This window comes from Antechinus flavipes, chromosome 3 (assembly GCF_016432865.1).
Source record: "Antechinus flavipes isolate AdamAnt ecotype Samford, QLD, Australia chromosome 3, AdamAnt_v2, whole genome shotgun sequence".
NCBI lineage: Eukaryota > Metazoa > Chordata > Mammalia > Dasyuromorphia > Dasyuridae > Antechinus > Antechinus flavipes.
This window is the reverse complement of record NC_067400.1, coordinates 28,832,056-28,844,850: the sequence shown is the minus strand read 5'-3', so window position 1 is coordinate 28,844,850 and position 12,795 is coordinate 28,832,056. Positions and strand designations below refer to the sequence as shown.

At 37.8% G+C, this 12,795-nt stretch overlaps 2 protein-coding genes across 3 annotated transcripts in view; both read left to right on the top strand.

Annotated features, from left to right (window-relative positions):
* Nucleotides 1–7,952, top strand: part of EIF5A2 (eukaryotic translation initiation factor 5A2) — a 34,708-nt gene extending 26,756 nt beyond the window's left edge. The window contains exons 6-7 of one of the 2 annotated variants that reach the window (XR_007951599.1): nt 6,643–6,736; nt 7,624–7,952. The gene's annotated coding sequence lies outside the window, so the exon portion shown is untranslated. Of the gene's footprint in view, nt 1–6,642; nt 6,800–7,623 lie in introns of those variants that run through there. The other variant, XM_051983174.1, reaches the window with a different exon arrangement.
* Nucleotides 7,953–8,830: 878 nt separating this feature from the next.
* On the top strand, nt 8,831–12,581 carry RPL22L1 (ribosomal protein L22 like 1). The gene is made up of 4 exons (XM_051983173.1): nt 8,831–8,929; nt 11,471–11,563; nt 11,767–11,888; nt 12,319–12,581. Exons 1-4 carry the CDS (start codon nt 8,921–8,923, stop codon nt 12,461–12,463), a joined length of 369 nt encoding a protein of 122 aa, XP_051839133.1. The 5' UTR covers nt 8,831–8,920; the 3' UTR covers nt 12,464–12,581.
* The last annotated feature ends 214 nt before the right edge of the window (nt 12,582–12,795 follow it).

Below are 12,795 nucleotides of genomic sequence, written 5' to 3'. Positions count from 1 at the left end.
TTTTTCTTTCCATAGATCCAATTTCTTTCTTGCTTCTCTAACGTGTGTATAATGTCATGTTTATGTCTGTTATGTTAAGTCATGAAGCTTTTCTTAGTAAATGATGATAATGTAGGATATAGTTTATCTATACCTAATTTCTGCCAGACTGCACTCCACCTTTCCCAATAACTTTTGTTCAAAAGTTAGGTTGAACTCTTGGTTTTATCACACACTAGACTACTGTGCTCATTTGATTCTGTAAATTATGTACCTTATCTGTTATACTGATCAACCTCTCTATTTCTTACCCAATAACAAATTGTTTTGATGATTATGGTTTTTGTAACGTAGAAGGAGAATCTGATACTGCTAGAAATTCTTCCTTCCCACTTTCTCCCCTTAATTGCCTTTGAGATTCTTCACCATCTCTTTCTCTAAATAAATTGTTTTTATTCTAGTTCTACAAAGTAATTCTAAGTTTGAGTGACATAGTACTGAATAAGTCAACAAATTTAGTTTTATTATATTGGTTCAGCCTACCCATAAGTAATTAATATTTTGCCAATTAGTTATTCTGTTTTTTTTAAATTTATGTAAATACTATTTTGTAGTTTTTCATTTAGTTTCTGGGTATTTCTTGGTAAGCAGCCTCCCAAATATCTTGTACTTTCTGTAGTAATTTTAAATGGCTTTTCTTCCTTTCTGCAAGATATTATTGGTAATATTCAGAGATGTTAATAATTCAAAAGGATTTATTTTGTATCACGTAACTGTTGAAATTGTTAAATTTTTTTAGGTAATTCTCTGGGATTTTCTTAGTCAATCCTATCACATCATTTGAAAAAGTGGTCGTTTTGTCTCTTATGTGTATTTCCTAAATTTATTTTTCATGTCTCATCATTATAAATAGGATTTCTATCACTACATTGAATAGTAAAGGTTGAGAGTGAACATTTTTGTTTTACCCTAAATCTTAATGGAAAGACTTTAAGCTTATCCTAATTACAAATAATTCTGGTTTTTGGTTTTAAATGGATATTACTTATATTAAAGAAAATTCATTTATTCCCATTCTCTAGAGTGATTTTTTTTTGCTTGTTTTTTTTTTTTTTTTCCTGAGGCAATTGGGATTAAGTGACTTTCCCAGGGTTAAACAGCTAGGAAATGTTAAGTGTCTGAGCTCATATTTGAACTCAGGTCCTCCTGACTTCAAGGCTGGTGTTCTATCCACTACAGCAACTAGCTGCCCCTCTAGAGTGTTTTTAAAAAGAATGTTGTATCTTGCCAAAATCTTTTTCTGATTCTATTGATATAATCATGTTTTTTGTTATTTTTGTTATTAACGTGATATAGTATTGTGATATGTTTTTAAAGTTACTTTGATAATATTTTATTTAAAATATTTGCATCAATATTCATTAGGGATATTGGTTTACAGTTTTCTTTCTCTGTTTTGACTCTCCCTGGTTTTATTTGTATCATAAGAGGACTTTGGCAGGTTCCCTTCTTTTTCTTTTTTTTTCAAAGTTTATCATATTAGAATTAAATATTTAAATGTTTGATAAAATTTGCTGGGTTTTTTCCCCTTTAGGAGTCACTTATGATTTATTAAATTTCTTTTTTTCTTAGGACAAATTCTTTTTTGTAAACATTCATTTAAATCATTATTTTTCATGGCAAGCAGTTCTCAATAAGTCCTTTCATATCTTCTTCACTAGTTTGAATTCACTTTTTTAAAAAAAAATTGATCCTGGAAATTTGATATTTTTCTTCCTCAGACTGTTTTTACAATCTTTCCTAATTTGGCTTCAATGACTTGTTCAAGTTATGCTTTGCCTGGTGAACTTTTCCTGATATTTAGCCCATACTCCTCCCTCCATCTCAGAACTGTTTTGTATTTATAATTTCTGTATAAGTTAGCATTCTATTTTATTCTATTTCCTATATTATTTTCATCTCCATAAAACAGACCATAAAGTCCTTCCAAAAGGAGGAATCTCTTATTCTTCTGTTGTATTCTTCACAGCTGCTAGTAGAGTGCTAGTTTTCAGTAAATGTATTTGGATTGATAGAGTAAAAGAGAAGTGGTTTCTTGTCTCTCTAGTCATTTGTCCAAAAGGATGCTACCTTTTTTTCCTCTTTGTTTAAATCGGGGTGCATACAGTACTCAGAACTACCTTTTGTCCCCCAAAACTTGAAATTCCCTCACAGTAGCCCTTTTGACATTTTCCCTCTCTATGATATATCTGACATCATGACACATTGCCTCATGAGGATCAGAGTTGAATGCAATAAGTATTTGTTAAATCATTGATTAACTGAATGTTTTGTGAATGAGAAAAATTATTAGGCAAACAGTCATTTTTAATTTGAAAAGAAAAAGAAAAAATAGGGAAGAAATAGATTAAATGCAATCCAATTAGGAGTCAGAATTTATTAACCACTTAATATCTACAAGACACTGTACTAACCTACTGTCCTTAAGTAGCTTACATTCTGGAGTATAACAACTAAATAGATAAGTCTTAATAAGTAAGCAATATAGAGTTTGCACAGTGCATGACACTTGCTACCCGAGCTGTACAACTCTCTGAAATAGTGCTATTATTATCCTCATTTTATAAATGGGGAAAATAAGGCTGTGATTTATCCAAGGTCATACCTAGTCATAGGTGAGGTTTTGAATCCAAACTTTCCTGACTTCAAGTTGAGGACTTTCTCCACTATGTGAAACAACTATGGGAATCAAAAAAGGTTTCCCAAAAAAGAAGATGCATGAACGGAGCCTTAAACTGAACTAGGAATTCTAGGGAGTGGACTTAAGGAAGTGTGCATCCCAGGCAAGAGAGTTGGAGGGCCAAAAAGTAAATAGGTCACTTTGAGATAAAAAAAAAAAATTACAGAAACAAGTAAAAAAATGGTTTTTATACAATTAAGTGTTATGGTCAGAATTAAGATCTTGTCTTTTTATTAAGTGATAGAATACAATGGCCTACTGAATGCAACCAATCCAAAAAAAGGTATTTATTCATTTAGTAACTGTCTCAAATTTAGCACATTCTGAGTTCAGTGGGTAAATGAAGGGACAAGTAAAAGGCAAATGTCCAGGTGTGGGCTTGGGAAGTCTCCATGCAATGCCTCCTGAAGCTCACACTGATTAGAGAAACTGCTTCAGACTAATGAAATTAGTGCCTGAGGAAGGTGCTCTAATTAATATCTGCTGACAGCAAAGTCCTTGAGGCATTTTACAAGCTTGTAAGCACTGCTCTCTAATGGAACTATTGTCCCCAAAGAGCCTGGATTTTAAGTCAGAGGAACTTAGAAAAAAACGCAACCCTGGAAACTCCTAGCTATGTGACCTTGAACTAAGTCATTTTCCTTGTGTGGAGTTCACTTTCTTCATCTGCAAAATAGGGGAGGGAAGAGATAAGAGGCTCAAACATTTAGAGCTGAAATTAAACTTTTGATCGTCCCTTTCAATCTCATTACTTTGCAGATGGGGGAAGTGCGATTTAGAAAGTTAATTGACTTTCCCAAAGTCATACTGGTAGCAAAGCTAGGATTTCAATCCATGTCCTCTGACTTTAAATCTAATCCTGTTTTTAGAATTGGATTTATCTCAAGGTGTTTTCTAGATCTAATCATAGGATTTGAGATCCCTTGTCAATCTGAGGGCATCAAATATGCCCTTCACATTTGATCTGTTAGCTTTCACGATATAGAAGTCAGAATGTGGGAATTTAAATTTAATGCTCAAAACCTCAAAGGAGATGCAATTTCTATACTAAAAGAGATTTGCTTTTGAGAGATCATTCTCTCCTCTTCACCCTTCCATAAACAAATCTTTGGGATATGATTCAAGCTAAAATTTAGCTAGAATTTTCAGAGGAAAACCTCTTCAGATGTATTCTGCAAGAGATTAAATCAAATAGCTTTATATGTAGCCCCATCACAGAGATTAACTTGTGTTCCCCACAATCAGCTATCTAATGGAGAAGAAAAGGGCAAAAAGAAGAACAAAGATGCAGTTTCTCAAGTAGATTTTTCTTAGAGTCATTGTAAACTAGAGGGAGGAACTGATGAACCAGAAAGAAGTCAATAGATAATGACTAAAGTTGGAATAGTATGGGAAAGAGCAAGACAGTCTCAAAAATCATGCTGAATTGGACCTTTTGTTCCAAATTATTTTCTTACATATCTCTATAAAATGTATTAACACCAATGTCTGTGTAAAAAGTTCACCAAAAGCCCAATTACCCTAGCTTAAAGCAACTAATAAAATACTAAACATACTCTGATACCTTAACAGGGGAAAGCACCTATATTGAATCAATAAATGAATTTAGAATAAGTGTAAAAACTCCTCAATTTTAAAGTGCTTGAAAGCTATTAGATACAATGAAATGATGTCGGACACAAAATACATTTTGATTGGTGGTTGAAGAGGGTTTTTATGAGAATTAAATGAGATATATTTTATAAAGCATTTAGCCTAGTGCCTGGAACATAGGCACTTTTAAAATCATAGCTATTATAATTTTGAATATGATAATGCTATAAAAGGTTTGTATTAAAGCAGAAAGTTATATTATAATCAGGGATTTGAGTTCCTGATAGCAGGGATATCTCAGCAAAATCCCTGAAGAAGAATGGTTTTTGAAGGGGAAGGAAATGAGACTCTTCTTCCTCCATTTGGTTGCAAGATGTCCTTATGAAATTGAAAGTATCAGAGGATTTGTAATTTTTATCAGATTTCTAGCATCATCTAAGACAAACCAGATGATGACAACCCCAGGCACGCTGAGAAAAGTCAGCTTCACAACTTTATCAGGAGTTTAGTAAAAATGCTACACAATGCCTAAGGAGTACTTTATTAGTTCCACTATAAAAAGGATTTCTGGCAATTAGACAACTCTTGGCCACATGTTTTTACCCCACTTACCCCTTAACTCTATATGGTCTATTGATGAGAGACTGTCACAGACTTTTGGGGAAATGTTTGGACCAATTGTTCTTAACCATATTCTCTTAGTAAATAACCCTTTCTAAAAGCTTTTTAATTCTGGTTGACTTAATACCTATCATGAGATTATCAGAAGGAGGTCACTAGTGGGGGCTCACAAACTATAGTATTAGAAAACCAACCAATCCTGTGGATCATAGTATTATTATCCTCATTTTATCATGAAGAGCTTTAAGTATACAAAAGTTATTTGTTCAATGGTACATAGCTAGAATGTATCAAAGATGATTTCTGAAACTTCAGGTCTTACAGTCTTCATTCACATCAAAGGGATATTGATAAGGATCAAATTCACTAACAAATAGATACATTAATGTGGTTATTATTAACTTCCAACTTTCTAATGAAAATGATAAGCCATACTATAAAATTTACTCTAATTTACTCCAAATTAACTCCAAATGAATCTGTGGTGCTGTAAGCACACCCTCTCTTCTATAAATAATACATTTTAATTTTGAAAGAGAATGTTCAGACAAATTGGGCTTGATTTGAGCAACTTTGGAAGTTCCTGCCTTTTAAAGTAAACAAGTGCAGGGTGGACATTTTTGTTTGGAAATCCTTCTTAAATTGCTTTTAGGTCTCCCTTGTTTAAATAACTTCATCTGTCATAGAGGGAGGTCATCAACAGCAAGGATCTCAAAGTCTGATGCTTGAAGGAAACTTGGAGGTTATTTAATTTCATATCCAAACTTTACAGTTGAGGAAACTGAATGTTAAAGAATTTGTTCACAATCACACAAAAGTAACAAGTAACTGAGCCCAGATTCTCTGACTTTAAGATCCAAAAAGCAATCCCATCTTGTTGCCTATGTTGCTAGTCTCTATCATCCCTAGTGATAGAATAAGAAAATAACCCAGTTATCACTTCTCCACAGAAAAGCCTCAAGTTTAAAAAAAAAAAAAGTCAATAGTTTTAGGAGGTACAAAAACCTTTGCCCCTCTTTAGATTCCTGTCCTTAAATTCACCTTATTTGAAATTAGCTTAAGTTAGAAAGTTAGGCAGAATTTCAAGATTTTCTATAGCACACTAGGTTCTGTCTGTCTCAAGTCAGTGATTTCTTGGCCTTCTGGATGGAAATCAGGTGACTTAGCTTAGTCCCAGTTCACTGTGAAACGCAGATGAAAAGACTATGGCTAAATTTTATAATTATGAGAAATTTAGAAATTTACAGTGACAGAGAAAGTGACAGAGACATGAGAACACGTGTGCCTTTTTCCACCCAATATTATGCTGCTGATGATGCTAGTAGCATTTTTTTTTAGCATTTTTTAAGGTTTGAAAACTTCTTAATTCAACTGAACCTCCCAATAACTCTGTGATGTAGGTACTATTATTCCCTTTTACAGATGAAAGAACTGAATCAAAGAAAGATTAAGTTTTTCATCCAGGTAAGGTTTAACATCAGGTAATAGGTTAAGTGCCTAGTGATACAGCTAGTAAATGTCCAGGACAAGATTTGAATTCAGTCACCCTGACTCCAGGTCCAATAATTATCCACTGCACATAAATACTATAGAATGATAAGGGAGTTTGGAGCCTTCACTGCCTCCCCCAAATTAAATGACTTGCCTAAGATCAAAACAATTCAATCAGACAGTCAAAGTTTATTTATTATGCATTTCCTATGTTCCAGGCACTGTTCTTTATTCTGGAGGAGGACCCTGACAGCAGAGATGATACCATGAAGTGCAAGTGAATTGGATTTAAGTGAGGTGGCTGTGCAAAGGGTATGAACTGTAGAATATGGAGCATAAAAGAGGGAGAGGAAAGAAAAAGGAGGAAGAAAGGGAAGGGAGGAAGGAAGGAAGGGAGGGAGGGAGGAAGGGAGGGAGGGAGAGAGGAAAGAAGGGAGGAAGGGAGGGAGGGAGAAAAGAAGGGAGGAAGGGAGGGAGGGAGAGAGGAAAGAAGGTAGGAAGGGAAGGAGGGAGGAAAGAAGGGAGGAAGGGAGGGAGGGAAAAAAGAAGGAAGGAAGGAAGAAAGAAGGAAGGAAGGAAGGAAGGAAGGAAGGAAGGAAGGAAGGAAGGAAGGAAGGAAGGAAGAAGAAGGAAAGGATGGGAGGAGGAAGGAAAGGATGGGAGGAGGGAAGGAAGAAAGAAAGAAAGGAGGGGAGGAGGGAAGGAAGGAAGAAAGAAGGAAGGATGGGAGGAGGGAAGGAAGGAAGGAAGAAGGAAAGGATGGGAGGAGGGAAGGAAAGGATGGGAGGAGGGAAGGAAGAAAGAAAGAAAGGATGGGAGGAGGGAAGGAAGGAAGAAGGAAGGATGGGAGGAGGGAAGGAAGGAAGGAAGAAGGAAAGGATGGGAGGAGGGAAGGAAGAAAGAAGGGAAGGATGGGAGGAGGGAAGGAAGGAGGAAGGATGAGAGGAAGGAAAGAGGGAGGAAGGAAGGAGGGAGGGAGGGAGGATGAAGAAGGGAGGAGGGAGGGAGGGTGAGAAGGAAAGAAAGATGAAACAAAGAAGAAAGAAAAATGTCCAATTGAGGTATCTAGGAAGAGAGCTCTCTTCACAGAGGTTGCAGCTTGCCCTTTCTAGAAGAGGATCATGCCATCAGGAAGGTGATTCCAAGATGTGCCAGTGAATTGAATTGAAGTAAGTCACCAGCCTCATTTTCTCCTCCAGAGCCATCCCACATGCTGGAGCCAGAGAGACGAAGGGCACTTCTCTTGCGCTCCGGATCTTACATTCTAATGGTACAGGCAACACCTTGCAATGATTAAGGAAATAATTCACAGAGGGAAGACTCTAGAATTCAGAGATCGTTAGAGGCTGGGTGATGATGGAATTTGGGTGTTGGTGACCCCAAGCTCTCTGACTCTGGTTTTCTAGAATTCTAGCCATTGCATTATGCTGCCTCCTTATTTGACCGGCGGACAAAACTTGTAATGCCAGAGAAACTGAGGCAAGATAGAGATATTAGAGAGTATTTAATAAATTTTTTGAAAAATGGATCCATGGTTTGGTCCCAGGGCTGAATGAGACTATTGTCTTCAAGAATCCAGTCAACAATGTGAGTTTTCAATGACATATACACATTGCTCAGACAGAGGGGGTAGACCGAGGCAGGGGCGGAGTCAGTGTCAAAAGCGGGAAGCCGGGACTAACAATCCGGTTCTGACCGGATGGGGGAAGGCACGGGGAATATCTGATAAACTGGGATGACAGAATGAGGAGAGGCACCTAACATTCTGATGTCTAAGATAGGTCTTTCTCCTTATCTGGATCATCATGATTAGGAGAGAGAGGGTGGTGTTGCAAGACTGAGCAGAACAATTAGAAGCTGAGGCAGAACAATTCAGGGAAACCGAGGCAGGACAATTAGGGAAACTGAGTCAGGACAATAAAAGAGAACTGCGACACAACAAACTGAGTCCCTGAATAGTGAAGCTGGGAGCAAGTGCCTGCAAAAACGTGTTTGTCTTCGTCACTCGAGCGAGTTGCTGAGAGAATGTGAAAGAGAAGAGATATTTTGCGTGACTGATTATCCACTTGCAAAGTGCTGCCTTCAATAAATTTTCCCATACTCACTCCCGTTCTGTCTATACCACTTCTGACCCTAAATTATGGCAGCCAAAATGCACACTAGATTTGAGCATGTGACTACTTGGACAAAATCACCTCTCCTCTTTCAGCCTCGATTGCCTCATCTGTAAAATGGGGATCACAGTCCCCATCTCTAGTTCCAAATCCTAGGATTTGCTACACGTGAGAATCAGCACAGCGGGTTTTACTGAGGAGGGTACCTCCGACTCCTCCCACTCCAGGTCACGCCCCTCGTCTCCTTGGTTACCAACTTATGCCTCCTCGGCCTCCCGGCGGCAGCGTCTTTGCGTCACTCACTGCGTGCCTTGGCGTATGGCGTGCTATAAATAAGCAGCGCGCAGGCGCGATCCTCCTCTTTCCCCGTAGTGTGATCAAGATGGCGCCGGTAAGCCTGGGAGGCAGCGGCGCCGGCTGGGATGACAGGCAGCCTGGGAACTTGGGGGGGGGTCCGAGGAAGCTTCAGGGTGTTCGCGTGTGTGCGTGCTTGTGTCTGTGTGTGTGCGTGTGGGGGGCGTCGAGTGTCAGGGTCTAACTGGGCCCTTCCGGGCCCCTCCTCCACCTCCCACGAGGACCCGGACGGCACTGGGCTCGACACCTTTCTGCCCCATCCCCCCCACCCTGGGCTGATCCCGAAGGGGCCACGTCACATGCGCCGGGCCTCAGTCTCCCCCCTGCGGAGGCCGAGGGGGTTGGTGGGGCGGAGGTTCCGAGGTCACGGACAGCGGGACTCGACTAAAGTTTCCGTTATCCCCAGCTGAACGACCCTCCCCACGAAGGCACTCGTGGTGGCCGGGGTCTGCCTTTAAGGGTTTCACCGCGCTGCTGTCTGCGCGTTACGTGATTGTGTCATTTACGCACGTATTCGTACGTGCATTTTTATAAAATTGTACTAACTTGGCCAATTCCGAGACTGGCGCCTGCTGTATACCAGGCTGTGTCAAGTATTTACAGTTACAGCCTTACTTTGATGTTCACAATAGTGGGGAGAGGAGACTATACTGTCATCTCCATGCTAAGCATTTATATGGCACCTACTGTGTACCAGGCTGTCAGCTAAATTCATCTTTTAAAAACGCCCCTTTTTTTGCTCATGACAATTCTTGAGAGGTCAATACTACTCTCATTTTATAGGTGAGGGAGGGAATAAGCATGTGTTACTCCTGCTTGACAACCAGATTCTTTGCCAGCCCATTTATGATTACCTCATTTGATGCTCACCAGCACCCTGGGAGGTGAGAGTCCCCTTATAGGTGAAGGAGGGAATAAGCATAATGTATAGCTTGTGCTCAGTTTTTACTTGATGTTCACAACGATCAAGGGAGAGGGGAGTAAGTGCTCAGGTTCCCCATTTTATAGTTGATGAAACAGGCAGATAAAGTGATTTGCCCAGAGTTAGGCAGCTAGTAAGATCTGTCTGAGGCCAGATTTGAACTCAAGTCCAGTGCTCTATCTTCTGTGGAGTAGATTTGGAGCTGGAAGAGACTTTAGAAGCCACTTAGTCTAACCCCCTCCTTTTATGGAGGAAGAACTAAGGCCAAAGCATCAAATTAGTAAACTTTTATTAAGTTTCTACAATGAGACAGGCCCTTGCTCTCCTAGTAACGAGGGATACAAGATGCCAACAGATACAAACTATATTCAGGATAAATAGGAGATAATTAACAGAACTCACTAGTTAAAGATTGTGAAAGGCATTTAAAAACTGGGGAGGGAGCATTCTGTGCACAAGGACAGCCTGTGAAAATGTCATATAAATAAACATTCCCAAGTTCCACTTTCTGTAACTCTTGGGAAGCTGGTACTACAAGTATTTTTTGTTTCATATTCTTTAAGATGCATCTGAACAGTGAGAAATCCTGGATTTGGAAGTAAGAGGATGTCAAAACTCTTTGTACTCCACATAATATATGTGTTACCCTGGATAGCCATACTTGACTTCTAATGTCAAACATTGGTGTTGAACTCTAGATGGCACAAGCTATGATGTAGACCTTGGAGTAATATAGGATATGAAGTGTTTAGTAGCCTTTTTTCAGACTTGTAAAGCATGGTCACACCTGCCATGTACTAACTGAACCTGATTTTGATGTGTAGTCAAAATTTTTTCAGGAAAGATGATCTTGTCTACTTTCAGTGATTTGCCAAAAGTCAGCAGGCAATAACAGTTTTAAGTAATATTGAAAACTTTCTCATTAACCAGCCTTTCCTTTCCAGCATTATGGGACCTTAGAGCCCAGCCCTGCTGTGAGGTTCATTATTCCATCTAACCAATTTTCCTGTTAAGAGGCCCAGTCAAGACAAAGTTTTTTTCTTTATTATGGATAGGAATAAATGAACCTTCAGCAATTATGTCTAGAGGGCATGCAAACAACTTTTTATTCAATCTCTTAATTTAAAAAAAATCTTTCTTACTAAATCACATTTGAAGAAAATAGCGAGGCTCCATTTTACAGCTGTAGTTTTAGATAATAACTACTTGCTACAAATGTTAGAGAATTTTTTTTTTAATGAATTTTCTGAACCTTCAAAACATTGTTTTCCCTAACTGCTAAGGGAAACTTTTGCTATTTTCCTAAACATGTGTATGTTTAGGAAAAAAAGAGCTTTACTCAGTGGATTTAAAAAAAAACCTTTTGGTGTGGATACTTGCCAAATCTAAGCAAATTAATGTGGGAATCTGTACTTTAATTTATGTTTTGTTTTATGAAAGGATCCACAAGATGTTGAATGGATTATTTTTTCCCTATCATATATTTAAAGTGATTTCTTGGCAAAGTTCTGCATACTGTTTTAAGAACAGTGTATAAAATAAGGTGCATTTCCAGACTGTTTTTTTCTGAAGTTTTCTACTGAATCTATTGCATTTTGTAGGAGATAGACTCATTTATTAAAATAACTTACAAAGTTTTTTTTGGTTTTTTTAAAGCCCAAAGATAAGAAGGCTAAGAGATCAACTTGGAAGTTTAACCTTGACCTTACTCATCCAGTTGAAGATGGAATCTTTGATTCTGGAAATTTTGTAAGTAATAGTTTATATTCATCCTTGGAGGGTAACTAACCTGTAAGTAAATGTGCTGCATATTTTTTATGTGTGCCTGTTTTATATTAGAAACGTGTATTTATTTTGATTTTAACCTAAGTTGTATTCCTAGGGTACCTTCCCTAGTGAATATCTAGGGTTACCTTCCCTAGTGTTGTATTTTTTTGTATTTTTCAAAATAGGAGCAATTCTTGAAGGAGAAAGTTAAAGTCAATGGAAAAACTGGGAACCTAGGGAATGTTGTTCATATTGAACGCTTCAAGAATAAGATCACAGTTGTGTCTGAGAAACAGTTCTCTAAACGGTAAGAACATAACTTGCTTTCTTTAATTTATCTAATGTCCCTTAAGGCAAAACTGTTGCACATCTGGAGTTAGCATGGGTGTGTGTCATTCCCTTCTTAAAATGGCTTCTCAATGGGCAAGACGTGTGAAAAAGACCTTTTTGCCAATATTAAGGTTGTTTCAGATATTGCCTGACTTTTCCTGGCTCTTCCAGGATGAGTAAATTTTGTCTTTTGATTAATGCATGCATATGTATGTGTACACACACACACAAACATACACTCTTGAATGTTCAGGTGAAAGCATAATAATTCATTCTCTTTCCCCAAAGTAATTAGTAATTACAATCTGAGAGGTTCTCAGGGGGCCTGTATTATAATGGGCCATATTATTTTTAATTCTGTTTGATTTTGTAAGATGCTGATAATAAATTTTTTTTCTCCCTATCAGATACTTAAAATATCTTACCAAAAAGTATCTTAAGAAGAATAATCTTCGTGATTGGCTTCGGGTGGTTGCATCTGACAAGGAGACTTACGAACTTCGTTATTTCCAGATTAGTCAAGATGAGGAAGGTTCTGAATCTGAAGATTAAATGGGAAGCTGAGCAACCCTTTTCTTAAGGGATTTGAATTTTAAAAGTGTTCTAAAGAATAAAATATTGTAACACTTTAATTTATTGGCAAATAAAATTTACAATAGTGTTAAAAATATCTCTTGTGTTTAAATGTCTTAAGAGTAAGGTGATACTTTATTACATTTGATTTTTATTTATGATCATTGTTAATTTACTTACAGGCAGAACTGTCAGAAGAATTGTTCGCCTGTAAGTTAATCTTGTGTCTGAGGACATAATTCTAAACCAATTCACTTGGCAATCTCAACTCCCATGACAGTACAAAGAAATGCTTTGGCATTCAAAGCTTT

What these genes read in the sequence shown, in the direction of transcription:
- RPL22L1 (XM_051983173.1), top strand. An exon ending in TCTTTGATTCTGGAAATTTT is followed by an intron (nt 11,564 to 11,766) that starts GTAAGTAATAGT and finishes TTTTCAAAATAG; the next exon opens with GAGCAATTCTTGAAGGAGAA. An exon ending in GAGAAACAGTTCTCTAAACG is followed by an intron (nt 11,889 to 12,318) that starts GTAAGAACATAA and finishes TCTCCCTATCAG; the next exon opens with ATACTTAAAATATCTTACCA.